Genomic DNA, 12,980 nt, shown 5'->3' with positions numbered 1-12,980 from the left:
GTGTAGGTGTGTGTAGGTGTGTGTGTGTGTGTGTGTGTGTGTGTGTGTGTGTGTGTGTGTGTGTGTGTGTGTGTGTGTGTGTGTGTGTGTGTGTGTGTGTGTGTGTAGGTGTGTGTAGGTGTGTGTGTGTGTGTGTGTGTGTGTGTGTGTGTGTGTGTGTGTGTAGGTGTGTGTGTGTGTGTGTGTGTGTGTGTGTGTGTGTGTGTGTGTGTGTGTGTGTGTGTGTAGGTGTGCGTGTGTGTGTGTGTGTGTGTTGCACATTTACATCTAATAAAGGTAAATGCTAAAATTATGTTAGCAATGCAGTAGAAGTGTGGGGATTGCTTTATATTAATTTCAGGAAAAGTCCAAATTAGGTCTTGCTGGTATTAACATCCTTGTACTGGGAATTTAGCTAAAACTATATGTGATTCCGAAGTTGACCTGGTGTTGCTATGTGAATCCAGTTGAACAGACTCTTCTGTGAAGACTTTCTCAAATATTGCCTGAAAAGAGGTCCGGAATTGTACTTTGAAATCTTGACCCAAGAAGAAGTACAGAAAAGGGTTAACACAGCTATTGAGAAACATCAAGCTGTAGGAAAGTGATCCTCCAATGACTGTTGCACAGAGGAGATGAAAATCATCACTATAACTTGTAGCCAGATCCACAAATGAGAAGACATGGAAGGGGAACCAGCAGACAAAGAATGAAATGATGACAGCTTTAGCAACTTTAAATGGCTTGCTGGATGTGGTCATGTGATTTCTTCGGATGCGCAGCAGGATTATTGAATAACACGAAATGATCAGAATGAAAGGAATGGCAAATCCAAAGATGAACTTCATGACGACGGTACCTGTGTGGTTTAACTGTTTTACACTTGTGCCATTTCCATAATTGTTATAGCAATACATATTTCCCTTTTTATTTTCTCCTATTTCACTGAACATTAAATATGGCAAACTGAAAACAAACGCTATGAGCCAAACTCCGAGGGCCACAAAGGATGCCAGTTTGGGAGTTCGGTGATTCCGGCACCAAACAGGAAACAGTACGGAGACACAACGGTCCAGGCTGATGACGGTGAGCAGGAAGATGCTGGCAAAGAGATTCATGTTGCGAAAGATGGAGTCCACCTTACACATGAATGTACCAAAGGGCCAGTGAGCATGGGCGAGATAGACAATACTCAGAGGCTGGAAAGAACTGTAGACAAAGTCCGCTATGGCTAAATTAAGATACCACACAATATTCACAGTCCTCTTCATCCTGAAGGCAGCAAAGTAGATGACCAGTCCATTCCCCACTGTGCCCAGCAGGAAGACTGCACTGAGCACCACCATGGTGTACACACGAAGAATATATACTATATATCTCCATCTTACAAGAAAATCGGTATTATAATTATCCTTCTGATCAGGGCCTTTTGGATAAGTGCCATTAGGAAACTGAAATGCCTCTGTGAAATTCTTCATTGTTTAAAGATGGATTGGAGATGGGTCAATCTGTAAACAGAAATAAAAAAATAACTTAGTAACTCTAATGGAATGGTCAGAGTAGACATGTATACATTTATGGTATTACCGGTTCACACTTGTAAAAATGTATCCGTGGCTCAGTTTTTGGGCTCGGACCAAAACCGGAGCCACGGGTACCAATGTTAAAAATAGCTGCTGTTTTCACCCAATTCAAAAATGGATCTGTGAGCGAACCGGGGGATCCATTTTGAAAAACTGAACAGACAATCCAGACTTGTCAGGACTTCACGGACCCGGGTCGGACTTCATGCAGCCCAAATAAACGGAGGGGTATGTCATGAACTGTCCCCATGGCAAGCCTGCAGAGACCGTTCCCAACTGGGGTTTGACCCAATCAAGAGGGGAAGCAGCCTTATTCAAGCTAACACAAGGCTGTCACCCCTCAACAACACTTCCCTCTGCCACCACTAGCTGCTGCTAGACACTTCAACTATTCCCACTCTGCTGTTGAGGGGCCTGCACACAGTCCAGTGTTTTTGTATTTGGGTCTGCTGTGAGCTTAGGCAAGAATATGGGAGTGCCACACACACAATGCAATCACACGGTAGCAAGGCACAATCCCAGCAGTACAATCAGGCACTGAACTTTGTAACACACTTACACTGCAGTCTCTATCTAGGAATACGCACTCTCCTGGTACATCAGAAGTCAAGCTTATTAAATAAATATTTAATATTCAAAAAAAGATGGAACAGTGCAGAAAGGAATATATACAAAATATTTACAAAAACAAAGTAAAAATACAAGGACACACAACAAGACAGTTTGCAAAAATAAAAACGGGAATCAAACATTACCAGCACAAAGGTCTAACTTGGTCATGGAAGGACACAAATTTCTGATTTGATCAGCATCTTCTCTAGCTGAGCGCTACCTTCAGGAGAAGACGAGTTCTGGGTGTTCTATGCTGACTCTCATAGGCTAATTTGTAGCCCGGAGCCACTTAATGTGCAGCTCCAGAAATAATCAAATTTCCCCAGATTGTGTAATCACCTTTTGCAGAGACCTCTGTCACATCTTGGCTTGCTGTGATATGCAAATTTCAAAGGTTTCCTGTTCTGCCAGACTCTAGACCAATTGTGTATACAGAGTCCAAAGCAATGCAGACACCTTGAAAAGGACATCATGAGATTATGGACAAATGGGTGGGTCGTTATCTAATTAACTGTTTCCTTGCTGCAGGCTAGGTAGATGTTTCCTAATTCAATGTCCAAGTGTCTTTGGGCTATTCAACTTAACTGGTCTATTCAACTTAGCTGGTCTGTTCAAATTAGATTTACAGCCCTTTCAAGATTGCTTCATAATTTACCCACTGCAGGGCCGGATTTACCATAAGGCACTGTAGACCCGTGCCTACAGGTGCCTGATTGTGGAAAGGTGGCTCAATCCCCTTTCCAAATGCCTCCCTCCCTCCTTCTCTATGCAGTGTTCTGAGCGGAGCAAAAATGATAAGTTACTCTGTCTACCTAATACTAAGAGACACATGTGGCTACCTACTCAGGCAAAGGAAATCAGAAAGAGCTAACAGCTGGGCCAGCCAGCACACTTGTGGTGCAGTTCGGTGGGGGTTTGTGAGTTTAAAGCGGAATATAACCCTACATTTCAACTTTGCTCTAAAACATTATTTACAGCATATTATATGCAACCAGCATATTTTTTTTACTAGACCAGCATTGGAAGGGTTAAACACAGAGGTTTAAAGTTTAGTAGAGAGATATGCAGAAGTTCAGATTGTTACATTCTATTTAGTGAAATGTATCTATTGAGAAATGTTACACACTCTTTGGCTGTCCTCCAAGCTCCTTCTCAGTCAGAGTGAGTGAGTCACATTCAACACTTAGATACATTTATGTAAACAAAATGTATCTCTTTCAGCTTCGGATGCGTCTGCAGAAATCTCCAGGAACTTTAAAGCTCTGTGTAACCCTTCCAATGCTGGTCTAGTAAAAAAAAAAAATGCTGGTTGCATATAATATACTGTAAATAATGTTTTAGAGCAAAGTTGAAATGCAGGGTTATATTCCGCTTTAAGGAGGGGGAAGTCTAGGGTGCCAGAACATCTGTGCCTATAAGCCCCTGTGATGTAAATCCAGGCCTGACCCAGTGTCCAGGTGACAATTATTTCCAAAGCCAGACTGGCTTCTAACAGACATACACATACTGTATGTGATAGTACACAGCAGACAGAAAATGTGAAAATATGGCTTCCACTAGATACACGTTCAAAGTTGGCTGCTATATTATCACAGGGTAGGGGAAGGCTACACAAAAACGGATCTCCCGCAAAACAGAGAACTTTTGCACACAGAACAGAGGTAAAAGAGTAGAGTTTTCAGGAGCGGTTTTGCCAAGCAATTTCTGGAGCGATTTCAGTGAACGGGATTTTGGGCGGTGAATTCCCTGCATGGAATCATTCTAGAAATGCTGCATTGTGATCTCAGCCAATAGTGAATGCTCCTTTGGAATCATGGCCATAGGCTTTCAAGAGAGAAGCCATTTTTGGACTCCCCAGCGATTTCCAGAAAATGTAAATTGCGACTGAAAGTGCTCTAGTGGCCCCCAGGACTCTGCGTGCGGCTCTCATGACAGTTTCTCTGCACTTGGACTCTGAGCAGTAATGAGTCAGTTAGAATTGCATAAAGGAATTGATTTTTTCAAAACAACTGCTGACCGACGATCGATCGGTGAAGACAAACATTTGTAAATCACCAACCTGTATACATACAAGACCGATGAAAGAATGAAGGAATTGACAGAAAAGGCCGAAGTGACATATGAGGTGCTATTAACTGAACTGGTTGATAGTACTGCAAACACGATTATGAATGATCGATTGAGGAAGTGGCGTGATTAAAATAGAGTGTTGTTTAATTCACCGTACACACTCCCTGAGATGAACGTTTGTTGGCTGAAAAATTCCAACAGGATGGATCACAAATGACTTCCAAAATTGGTTGTTTGTTGCAGTCGTTGACGGTCGGTTGTGCGCATTTGTTCAATGATAATCTGTCAAACCTCTGATTATCATTGGACAATGTCGCAGCATGGTGGCATAGTGGTTAACATTCTTGCCTTGCAGCGGTTGGTCCCTGAATCAAATCTCACCCAGGGCACTATCTGCATGAAGTTTGTATGTTCTCCCTGTGTCTGCGTGGGTTTCCTCCTTTCACTCCGGTTTCCTCCCACATCCCAAAAACAAACAAATAAGCTAATTAGCTTCCCCCTAAATTGGCCCTAGACTACAATACATACACTACACGATACATAGACATATGACTATGTTAGGAATTAGAGTGTGAGCCCCTCTGAGGGACAGTTAGTGACAAGACAATATATACTTTGTACAGCTGTGAGCCTCACGTCCGTAGTGGCAGCTGATACAGTCGCGTCTCTGCAGTTTGGGGGGAGGGGTTTGCATGCGATTGTGCGGGCAGATGCCTGCGATCACAATGTTGCTGGTAGCAGGGAGGATTGACTGCAGGTGACAAAAGTCCCCTGTGCCAATCTGTACATGTCCGCCGAGAATAAACACTGTTTTTGTTCAAAAATAGTGTTTATTCTTAAATAGAGGCACCGTGCTTCCTTCCGCCGCTGATTTCTGCCGCTTTCCACTGCCGATTGTTAGATTACATTAATCTCCCTGCAGGCCACCTGTGATGCAGGCTTCCATTGAAGCCTACGTCACTTTCCTAGTTACAATGTAGCAACACATTGATTCCTATGTAGCGTACTTGTACACTACATAGGATTTGCTCAGCTGGGACATCTTGTGACCAAACAGTAAAATTACACCTCCTGTTTTTAGGGATTAAAAAAATAATAATGTATATGTATATATATATATATATATATATATATATATATATATATATATATATATATATATATATATATATATATATATATATATATATATATATATATATATATATGTATATATATATGTAATATGTATGTCAAGAGGGCATATTATTATAAATGTATGGGCTAAAAACTAAAACTTTAAAAATGTACCTTTATTTCCAAATAAAATATTGTCTCCATACATTATACTAGGGATATAATCTTGATGTTGCAATAACTGGGACAAATGGGCAAATAAAATGTGTGGATTTTAATTATGGTAGCATGTGGTATTTTAAAACTATAATGGCCAAAAACTGAGAAATAATGATTTTTTTTTTCATTTTTTTCCTTAATTATTCACGTAAAATGCAATAGGAATAAAATAATTCTTAACATAATGTACCACCCAGAGAAAGCCTGATTGGTGGTGGAAAAGACAAGGTATAGATCATGTATTTGTGATAAGTAGTGATAAAGTTATTGGGGGAATGAACGGGAGGAGTGCTGAAATGGGATAGCTATCTTCGGATAGTTGGCTGGCAATGCGGATATCCGCAGAAATCCGACTATTGAGATACTGTAAGTAAGTAGATGATGTCCAGGACGTCATTGAGCCAATCAGAGGGCTCCCAGCAGAAGCCCTAGCAACCAATCACAGAGGGGAACCTTGGTCAGCCCCACCTGACCTCATTGAGCCAATCAGAGTCCTCCCAGCCTAAGCCCTGGCACCCAATCACAGAACGGAACCCTGGCCAGCCCCCCCCTGTATAATAAGGAGGGCTTCCATGATGAGAAATATTGTCCTTGCTTGTCACTGCTCACTGAGAGACATGCTCCAGTGCTGCTGGCCTAGCAAGTGCCGCCTGTACACAGTGATAAACCTAAAGCTGTTCAGTGATTAACCCTTTCGCTATCACTACACTATTGTTGTATTGTTAATTAGCTTGTGTGCTGCAGAGCTGCTGCAGCTGCTATATGTCTGTGTGACCACAGACCAGGCCAGCTGCTGCCTGCTGGCCACCTAGTCTTAGCTACAGTATAGGTTAGGTTAGGTTAGTGAATAGGATTACAGTGTTATTGAGTAGTTAGTACTGTAGTACTGTAGTCAGTGCTAGTAGTTGTTAGAGTAGTAGTACTACTGTGTTACCTTACTACAGAACTGCTGTGCTGCTGAGGAGTGCCAGTGTGACAGTTAGTGTGCACTAGTTTCTTCTCCTCTGCTGTCTGACTGTCACTCGGCATGTGGCACTTGGCACGTGGCCCTTGGCACTTGGCACGTGTAACGTGGCACTTGGCACATGGCACTTTGCACTTGGCACGTGGCACTTGGCATGTGGCACTTGGCACTTTGCACGTGGCACTTTGCACTTGGCATGTGGCACTTTGCACGTGGCAGGTGGCACTTGGCATGTGGCACTTGGCATGTGGCACTTGGCATGTGGCACTTTGCACGTGGCAGGTGGCACTTGGCAAGTGCAAAGTGCCACGTGCCAAGTGCCACGTGCCAAGTGCCACATGCCAAGTGCCACATGCCAAGTGCCAAGTGCCATGTCCGGCATGCTCCTAGCAGACGTTACACCTGCTGCTGCTGCATTGCCCTGCTCCTGCTGCCTGTGCAGCTCCCACCGCCAGGCCAGGCTGCCACAGGCCACTGCTGCTGTGCTGATACCACCTATATTTAATCCAAAACACAATTGCTGCATAATTTTTTGGAGGTGTCTGGCCTGAAAACTGCCATGTCCCAGTTGTGCAGTTGGACTTTGGACACAATGTGGGCTGCACGACCGCTGTCTGGAACCTAGGCCTGATGTTACTTTACAGCCATCCTTTTTTTTTTGGGGGGGGGGGGGAGGGGATTTTAAGTCCCCACATCATCGATTAGTGTTTCTCTTTAAAGAACAATGATGCTACATGCCTTATTTACCCTAAAAAACGTTTTTAAAGCAATTTAAAGGCCACTTCCATTTTTTTCTATCCAGATATCCAAATCCGCCCGGATACTGAGGTTGGATATCTGATTCGGATTTGGATCAGAAAATGTTGAACTCGGATATCCAACCCGGATTTTGAAAAGGTGTATCCGAGCAGCACTGTTCTGCAGTCTCCTCCTCCAGGCCTCAGCCGGCCCTCTGTGTATCTCACATGCTTGTAGAATGCTGCAGAGTTTCCCCAGTGTGACCCCAGCCATATCATGGAAGGACAATATACTTACACTGCTTGTATTGTGCAGTATCCTCCTCCAGGCCTCAGCCAGCCCTCTGTGTATCTTGTAGAATGCTGCAGAGTTTCCCCAGTGTGATCCCAGCCATATCATGGAAGGACAATATACTTACACTGCTTGTATTCTGCAGGCTCCTCCTCCAGGCCTCAGCCAGCCCTCTGTGTATCTTGTAGAATGCTGCAGTTTCCCCCAGTGTGACCCCAGCCACATCATGGAAGGACAATATACTTACACTGCTTGTATTCCTCAGGCTCCTCCTCCAGGCCTCAGCCAGCCCTCTGTGTATCTTGTAGAATGCTGCGGAGTTTCCCCAGTGTGACCCCAGCCATATCATGGAAGGACAATATACTTACACTGCTTGTATTCTGCAGTCTCCTCCTCCAGGCCTCAGCCAGCCCTCTGTGTATCTTGTAGAATGCTGCAGATTTTTCCCAGTGTGACCCCAGCCATATCATGGAAGGACAATATACTTACACTGCTTGTATTCTGCAGGCTCCTCCTCCAGGCCTCAGCCAGCCCTCTGTGTATCTTGTAGAATGCTGCGGAGAGATGATCTTCCTGGGGTCCCCCGAAAGCATGGGGCAGATATGCTGATGCAGAGACAGCTGTGAGCTCTTCATGTAGTGACAGCTTTCTGTACTCTGAGGAAATAATATATCCTTTATGCATTGCCTAGACACGGTGACATAACACAGAGGGAGTTATCAGGAATCTGTCCATACACAGGAAGAAGATGAGCAACTTCACCAGAACTAGATGCTGCTGACAACAGTCTCCATATATACACACTTATTGCAATCACTACTGCTGTACAGTGCTAAGAACTTCCAAAGCCCTTCAGTAATGATCTGGGGTCGATTTCCACAGTCAGCGCACACCAAGTGCGCTGAAGCAGATGGGAATCCCCGCAAATCCCAGAAGCAGAGTACCCAGTATATGCAAATACATTAGAACAACAATAACAATAACAATAATATTTATATAGCGCTTTTCTCCCTGGGGACTCAAAGCGCTGTGACCCTGCATTATGCAGTCTCAAAGGCTCGGGAAAAGAGGTGAGTTTTTAGCCTTTTTTTAAAGCTGTCCAGAGAAGGAGCCTCTCGTACTGATTGTGGAAGTGAGTTCCATAGAGTAGGGGCTGCGTAGGAAAAGGCCCGAGCACCAAATGTTAAGTGTATCCTGGGAATAACCAGCTTCATCTTGTTGGCAGAGCGGAGGGTGCATGAAGGGGCATAAAGTTCCAATAGATCCGCTATGTATTTGGGTCCCATGTGGTGTAGAGCCTTGAATGTCAGCAGGCAGATCTTAAAATTGATTCTCCATTTTACTAGCAACCAGTGAAGAGTTTGCAGTACTGGGGTGATGTGTGAGCTGCGGGGGGCATTGGCTAGGAGTCTGGCTGCAGCATTCTGTACTAGCTGTAAGGGGTGCAGAGCCTTATCTGTAGATCCGATGAACAGGGCATTGCAGTAGTCTAGGCGGGAGGATACAAATGCGTGAACCAGGGCAGGTAGGTCTTCAGCTGGGATAAGGTGTTTGATTTTCGCTATATTTCTTAGATGGAAGAAGGAAGACTTGACGACAGCTGATATCTGCTGTCTGAGTTTTAGATTTCCATCCAGGATCACCCCAAGGTTTCGCACAGAGTCTTTATACTGTACAGTATCTCCCCCAATTGCTAGTTTGAGGTGGTGAGCGTTTTGAACTTTATCCATCATGTGTGGACCACCTACCACCAACACCTCTGTTTTGTCAGAGTTTAGCCTCAGCCAGCTGGTGTTCATCCAATTTTGTAAATCCACTAGACACGCATTTATGGATGCTGATGGGTCTTGGGTGCCAGGCTTGAAGGACAGATACAGTTGTGTGTCATCTGCATAACAATGGTATCCTAGGCCATAGTTCTGGATTATTTTGCCCAGTGGGAGCATATAGGCTGCAAAGAGTAATGGTGATAGTACAGAACCCTGTGGAACTCCATAGGCAAGTGGCACTGGATTAGAGTAGTGTGTGCCCAGACATACTTAGAAGAGGGGAATTCCAAACAGCAGGTGGAGCTGTGGAGTACAGAGGAACAAGACCTCTGTACAACCACAGATGCCAGATTGAAATTGCATGACGTGAAGCAGCACAGGGTAATACAAACAAGATAGCAAGTCAATAGAGAGCAACAGCAGAGACAGACTATATGAATGTCTACCAATCTAGTCGCCACCCGGCAATGGTAGACATATCACAACCGAACAGACCAGAGTGAGAAAGCCAATCGCAAGAGAAGCGATTGCTATCAGAAACACAAGACTGAGCAAAGACAGAGCATGAATATGTAAAGGAAGACACAGCAAATAACACAATCCGAATGCAAAGGAAAATAACAAATGAACTAACTAAACGCGGTCACCGCACGTTATGCGCAACAGTGACAAGCGTGCTAATAGTACGGTCACCGCACGTTATGCGCAACAGTGACAAGCGTGCTAATGGTACAGTCACTGCACGTTATGAGCAACAGTGACAAGTGTGCTAATAGTACGGTCACCGCACGTTATGCACAACAGTGACAAGCGTGCTAATAGTACGGTCACTGCACGTTATGCACAACAGTGACAAGCGTGCTAATAGTACGGTCACTGCACGTTATGCACAACAGTGACAAGCGTGCTAATAGCACGGTCACTGCACGTTATGCACAACAGTGAAAAGCGTGCTAATAGTACGGTCACTGCACGTTATGCGCAACAGTGACAAGTGTGCTAATAGTACGGTCACTGCACATTATGCGCAACAGTGACAAGTGTGCTAATAGTACGGTCACTGCACGTTATGTGCAACAGTGACAAGCGTGCTAATAGTACGGTCACTGCACGTTATGCGCAACAGTGACAAGCGTGCTAATAGTACAGTCACTGCACGTTATGCGCAACAGTGACAAGTGTGCTAATAGTACGGTCACCGCACGTTATCTGCAACAGTGACAAGCGTGCTAATAGTACGGTGACTGCACGTTATGCGCAACAGTGACAAGTGTGCTAATAGTACGGTCACTGCACGTTATGCACAACAGTGACAAGTGTGCTAATAGTACAGTCACCGCACGTTATGCGCAACAGTGACAAGCGTGCTAATAGTACGGCCACTGCATGTTATGCGCAACAGTGACAAGTGTGCTAATAGTACGGTCACTGCACATTATGCGCAACAGTGACAAGTGTGCTAATAGTACGGTCACCGCACGTTATGCGCAACAGTGACAAGCGTGCTAATAGTACGGTCACTGCACTTTATGCGCAACAGTGACAAGTGTGCTAATAGTACAGTCACCGCACGTTATGCGCAAAAGTGACAAGCGTGCTAATAGTACGGTCACCACACGTTATGCGCAACAGTGACAAGCGTGCTAATAGTACGGTCACCACACGTTATGCGCAACAGTGACAAGCGTGCTAATAGTACGGTCACCGCACGTTATGCGCAACAGTGACAAGAGTGCTAATAGTACGGTCACTGCATGTTATGCACAACAGTGACAAGCGTGCTAATAGTACGGTCACCGCACGTTATGCGCAACAATGACAAGCGTGCTAATAGTACGGTCACCGCAAATTATGCGCAAGTGACAAGCGTGCTAATAGTACGGTCACCGCACGTTATGCGCAACAGTGACAAGCGTGCTAATAGCACGGTCACTGCACGTTAAGCGCAACAGTGACAAGCGTGCTAATACTACGGTCACCGCACGTTATGCGCAACATTGACAAGTGTGCTAATAGTACGGTCACCGCACGTTATGCGCAACAGTGACAAGTGTGCTAATAGTACGGTCACCGCACGTTATGCGCAACAGTGACAAGCGTGCTAATAGTACGGTCACTGCATGTTATGCGCAACAGTGACAAGTGTGCTAATAGTACGGTCACCGCACGTTATGCGCAAAAGTGACAAGCGTGCTAATAGCACGGTCACCGCTCGTTTTGCGCAACAGTGACAAGCGTGCTAATAGTACGGTCACCACACATTAAGCGCAACAGTGACAAGTGTGCTAATAGTACGGTCACCGCACGTTATGCGCAACAGTGACAAGTGTGCTAATAGTACGGTCACTGCACGTTATGCGCAACAGTGACAAGTGTGCTAATAGTACAGTCACCGCACGTTATGTGCAAAAGTGATAAGCGTGCTAATAGTACGGTCACTGCACGTTATGCGCAACAGTGACAAGTGTGCTAATAGTACAGTCACCGCACGTTATGTGCAAAAGTGACAAGCGTGCTAATAGTACGGTCACCACACGTTATGCACAACAGTGACAAGTGTGCTAATAGTACGGTCACCGCACGTTATGCGCAACAGTGACAAGCGTGCTAATAGTACGGTCACTGCATGTTATGCGCAACAGTGACAAGTGTGCTAATAGTACGGTCACCGTACGTTATGCGCAAAAGTGACAAGCGTGCTAATAGCACGGTCACCGCTCGTTATGCGCAACAGTGACAAGCGTGCTAATAGTACGGTCACCGCACGTTATGCGCAACAGTGACAAGCGTGCTAATAGTACGGTCACCACACATTAAGCGCAACAGTGACAAGTGTGCTAATAGTACGGTCACCGCACACCAAGTGCGCTGAAGCAGATGGGAATCCCCGCAAATCCCAGAAGCAGAGTACCCAGTATATGCAAATACATTAGAAGAGGGGAAATCCAACCAGCAGGTGGAGCTGTGGAGTACAGAGGAACAAGACCTCTGTACAACCACAGATGCCAGATTGAAATTGCACGACGTGAAGCAGCACAGGGTAATACAAACAAGATAGCAAGTCAATAAAGAGCAACAGCAGAGACAGACTATATGAATGTCTACCAATCTAGTCGCCACCTGGCAATGGTAGACATATCACAACCGAACAGACCAGAGTGAGAAAGCCAATCGCAAGAGAAGCAATTGCTATCAGAAACACAAGACTGAGCAAAGACAGAGCATGAATACATAAAGGAAGACACAGCAAATAACACAATCCAAACGCAAAGGAAAATAACAAATGAACCAACTAAACGCGGTCACCGCACGTTATGTGCAACAGTGACAAGTGTGCTAATAGTACGGTCACCGCACGTTATGCGCAACAGTGACAAGCGTGCTAATAGTAGGTCACTGCACGTTATGCGCAACAGTGACAAGCGTGCTAATAGTACGGTCACTGCACGTTATGCACAACAGTGACAAGTGTGCTAATAGTACGGTCACTGCACGTTATGCACAACAGTGACAAGTGTGCCAATAGTACGGTCACCGCACGTTATGCGCAACAGTGACAAGTGTGCTAATAGTACGGTCACCGCACGTTATGCGCAACAGTGACAAGCGTGCTAATAGTACGGTCACTGCACGTTATGC

At 45.0% G+C, this 12,980-nt stretch overlaps 1 protein-coding gene across 1 annotated transcript; it reads right to left on the bottom strand.

The window, feature by feature from the left end:
• Window positions 1–333: 333 nt before the first annotated feature.
• On the bottom strand, window positions 334–1,325 carry LOC137523138 (formyl peptide receptor 2-like). The gene has a single exon (XM_068243375.1). The coding sequence runs from the start codon at window positions 1,323–1,325 to the stop codon at window positions 369–371; it is 957 nt and encodes a 318-aa protein (XP_068099476.1). The 3' UTR covers window positions 334–368.
• Window positions 1,326–12,980: the final 11,655 nt, after the last annotated feature.

Source organism: Hyperolius riggenbachi, chromosome 6 (genome assembly GCF_040937935.1).
Source record: "Hyperolius riggenbachi isolate aHypRig1 chromosome 6, aHypRig1.pri, whole genome shotgun sequence".
NCBI lineage: Eukaryota > Metazoa > Chordata > Amphibia > Anura > Hyperoliidae > Hyperolius > Hyperolius riggenbachi.
Note: the sequence above shows the minus strand (reverse complement) of the source record. Positions and strands in the feature narration are given on the sequence as shown.

What these genes read in the sequence shown, in the direction of transcription:
- LOC137523138 (XM_068243375.1), bottom strand. Translation starts at nt 1,325, where the DNA reads ATGGTGGTGCTCAGTGCAGTCTTCCTGCTGGGCACAGTGGGGAATGGA.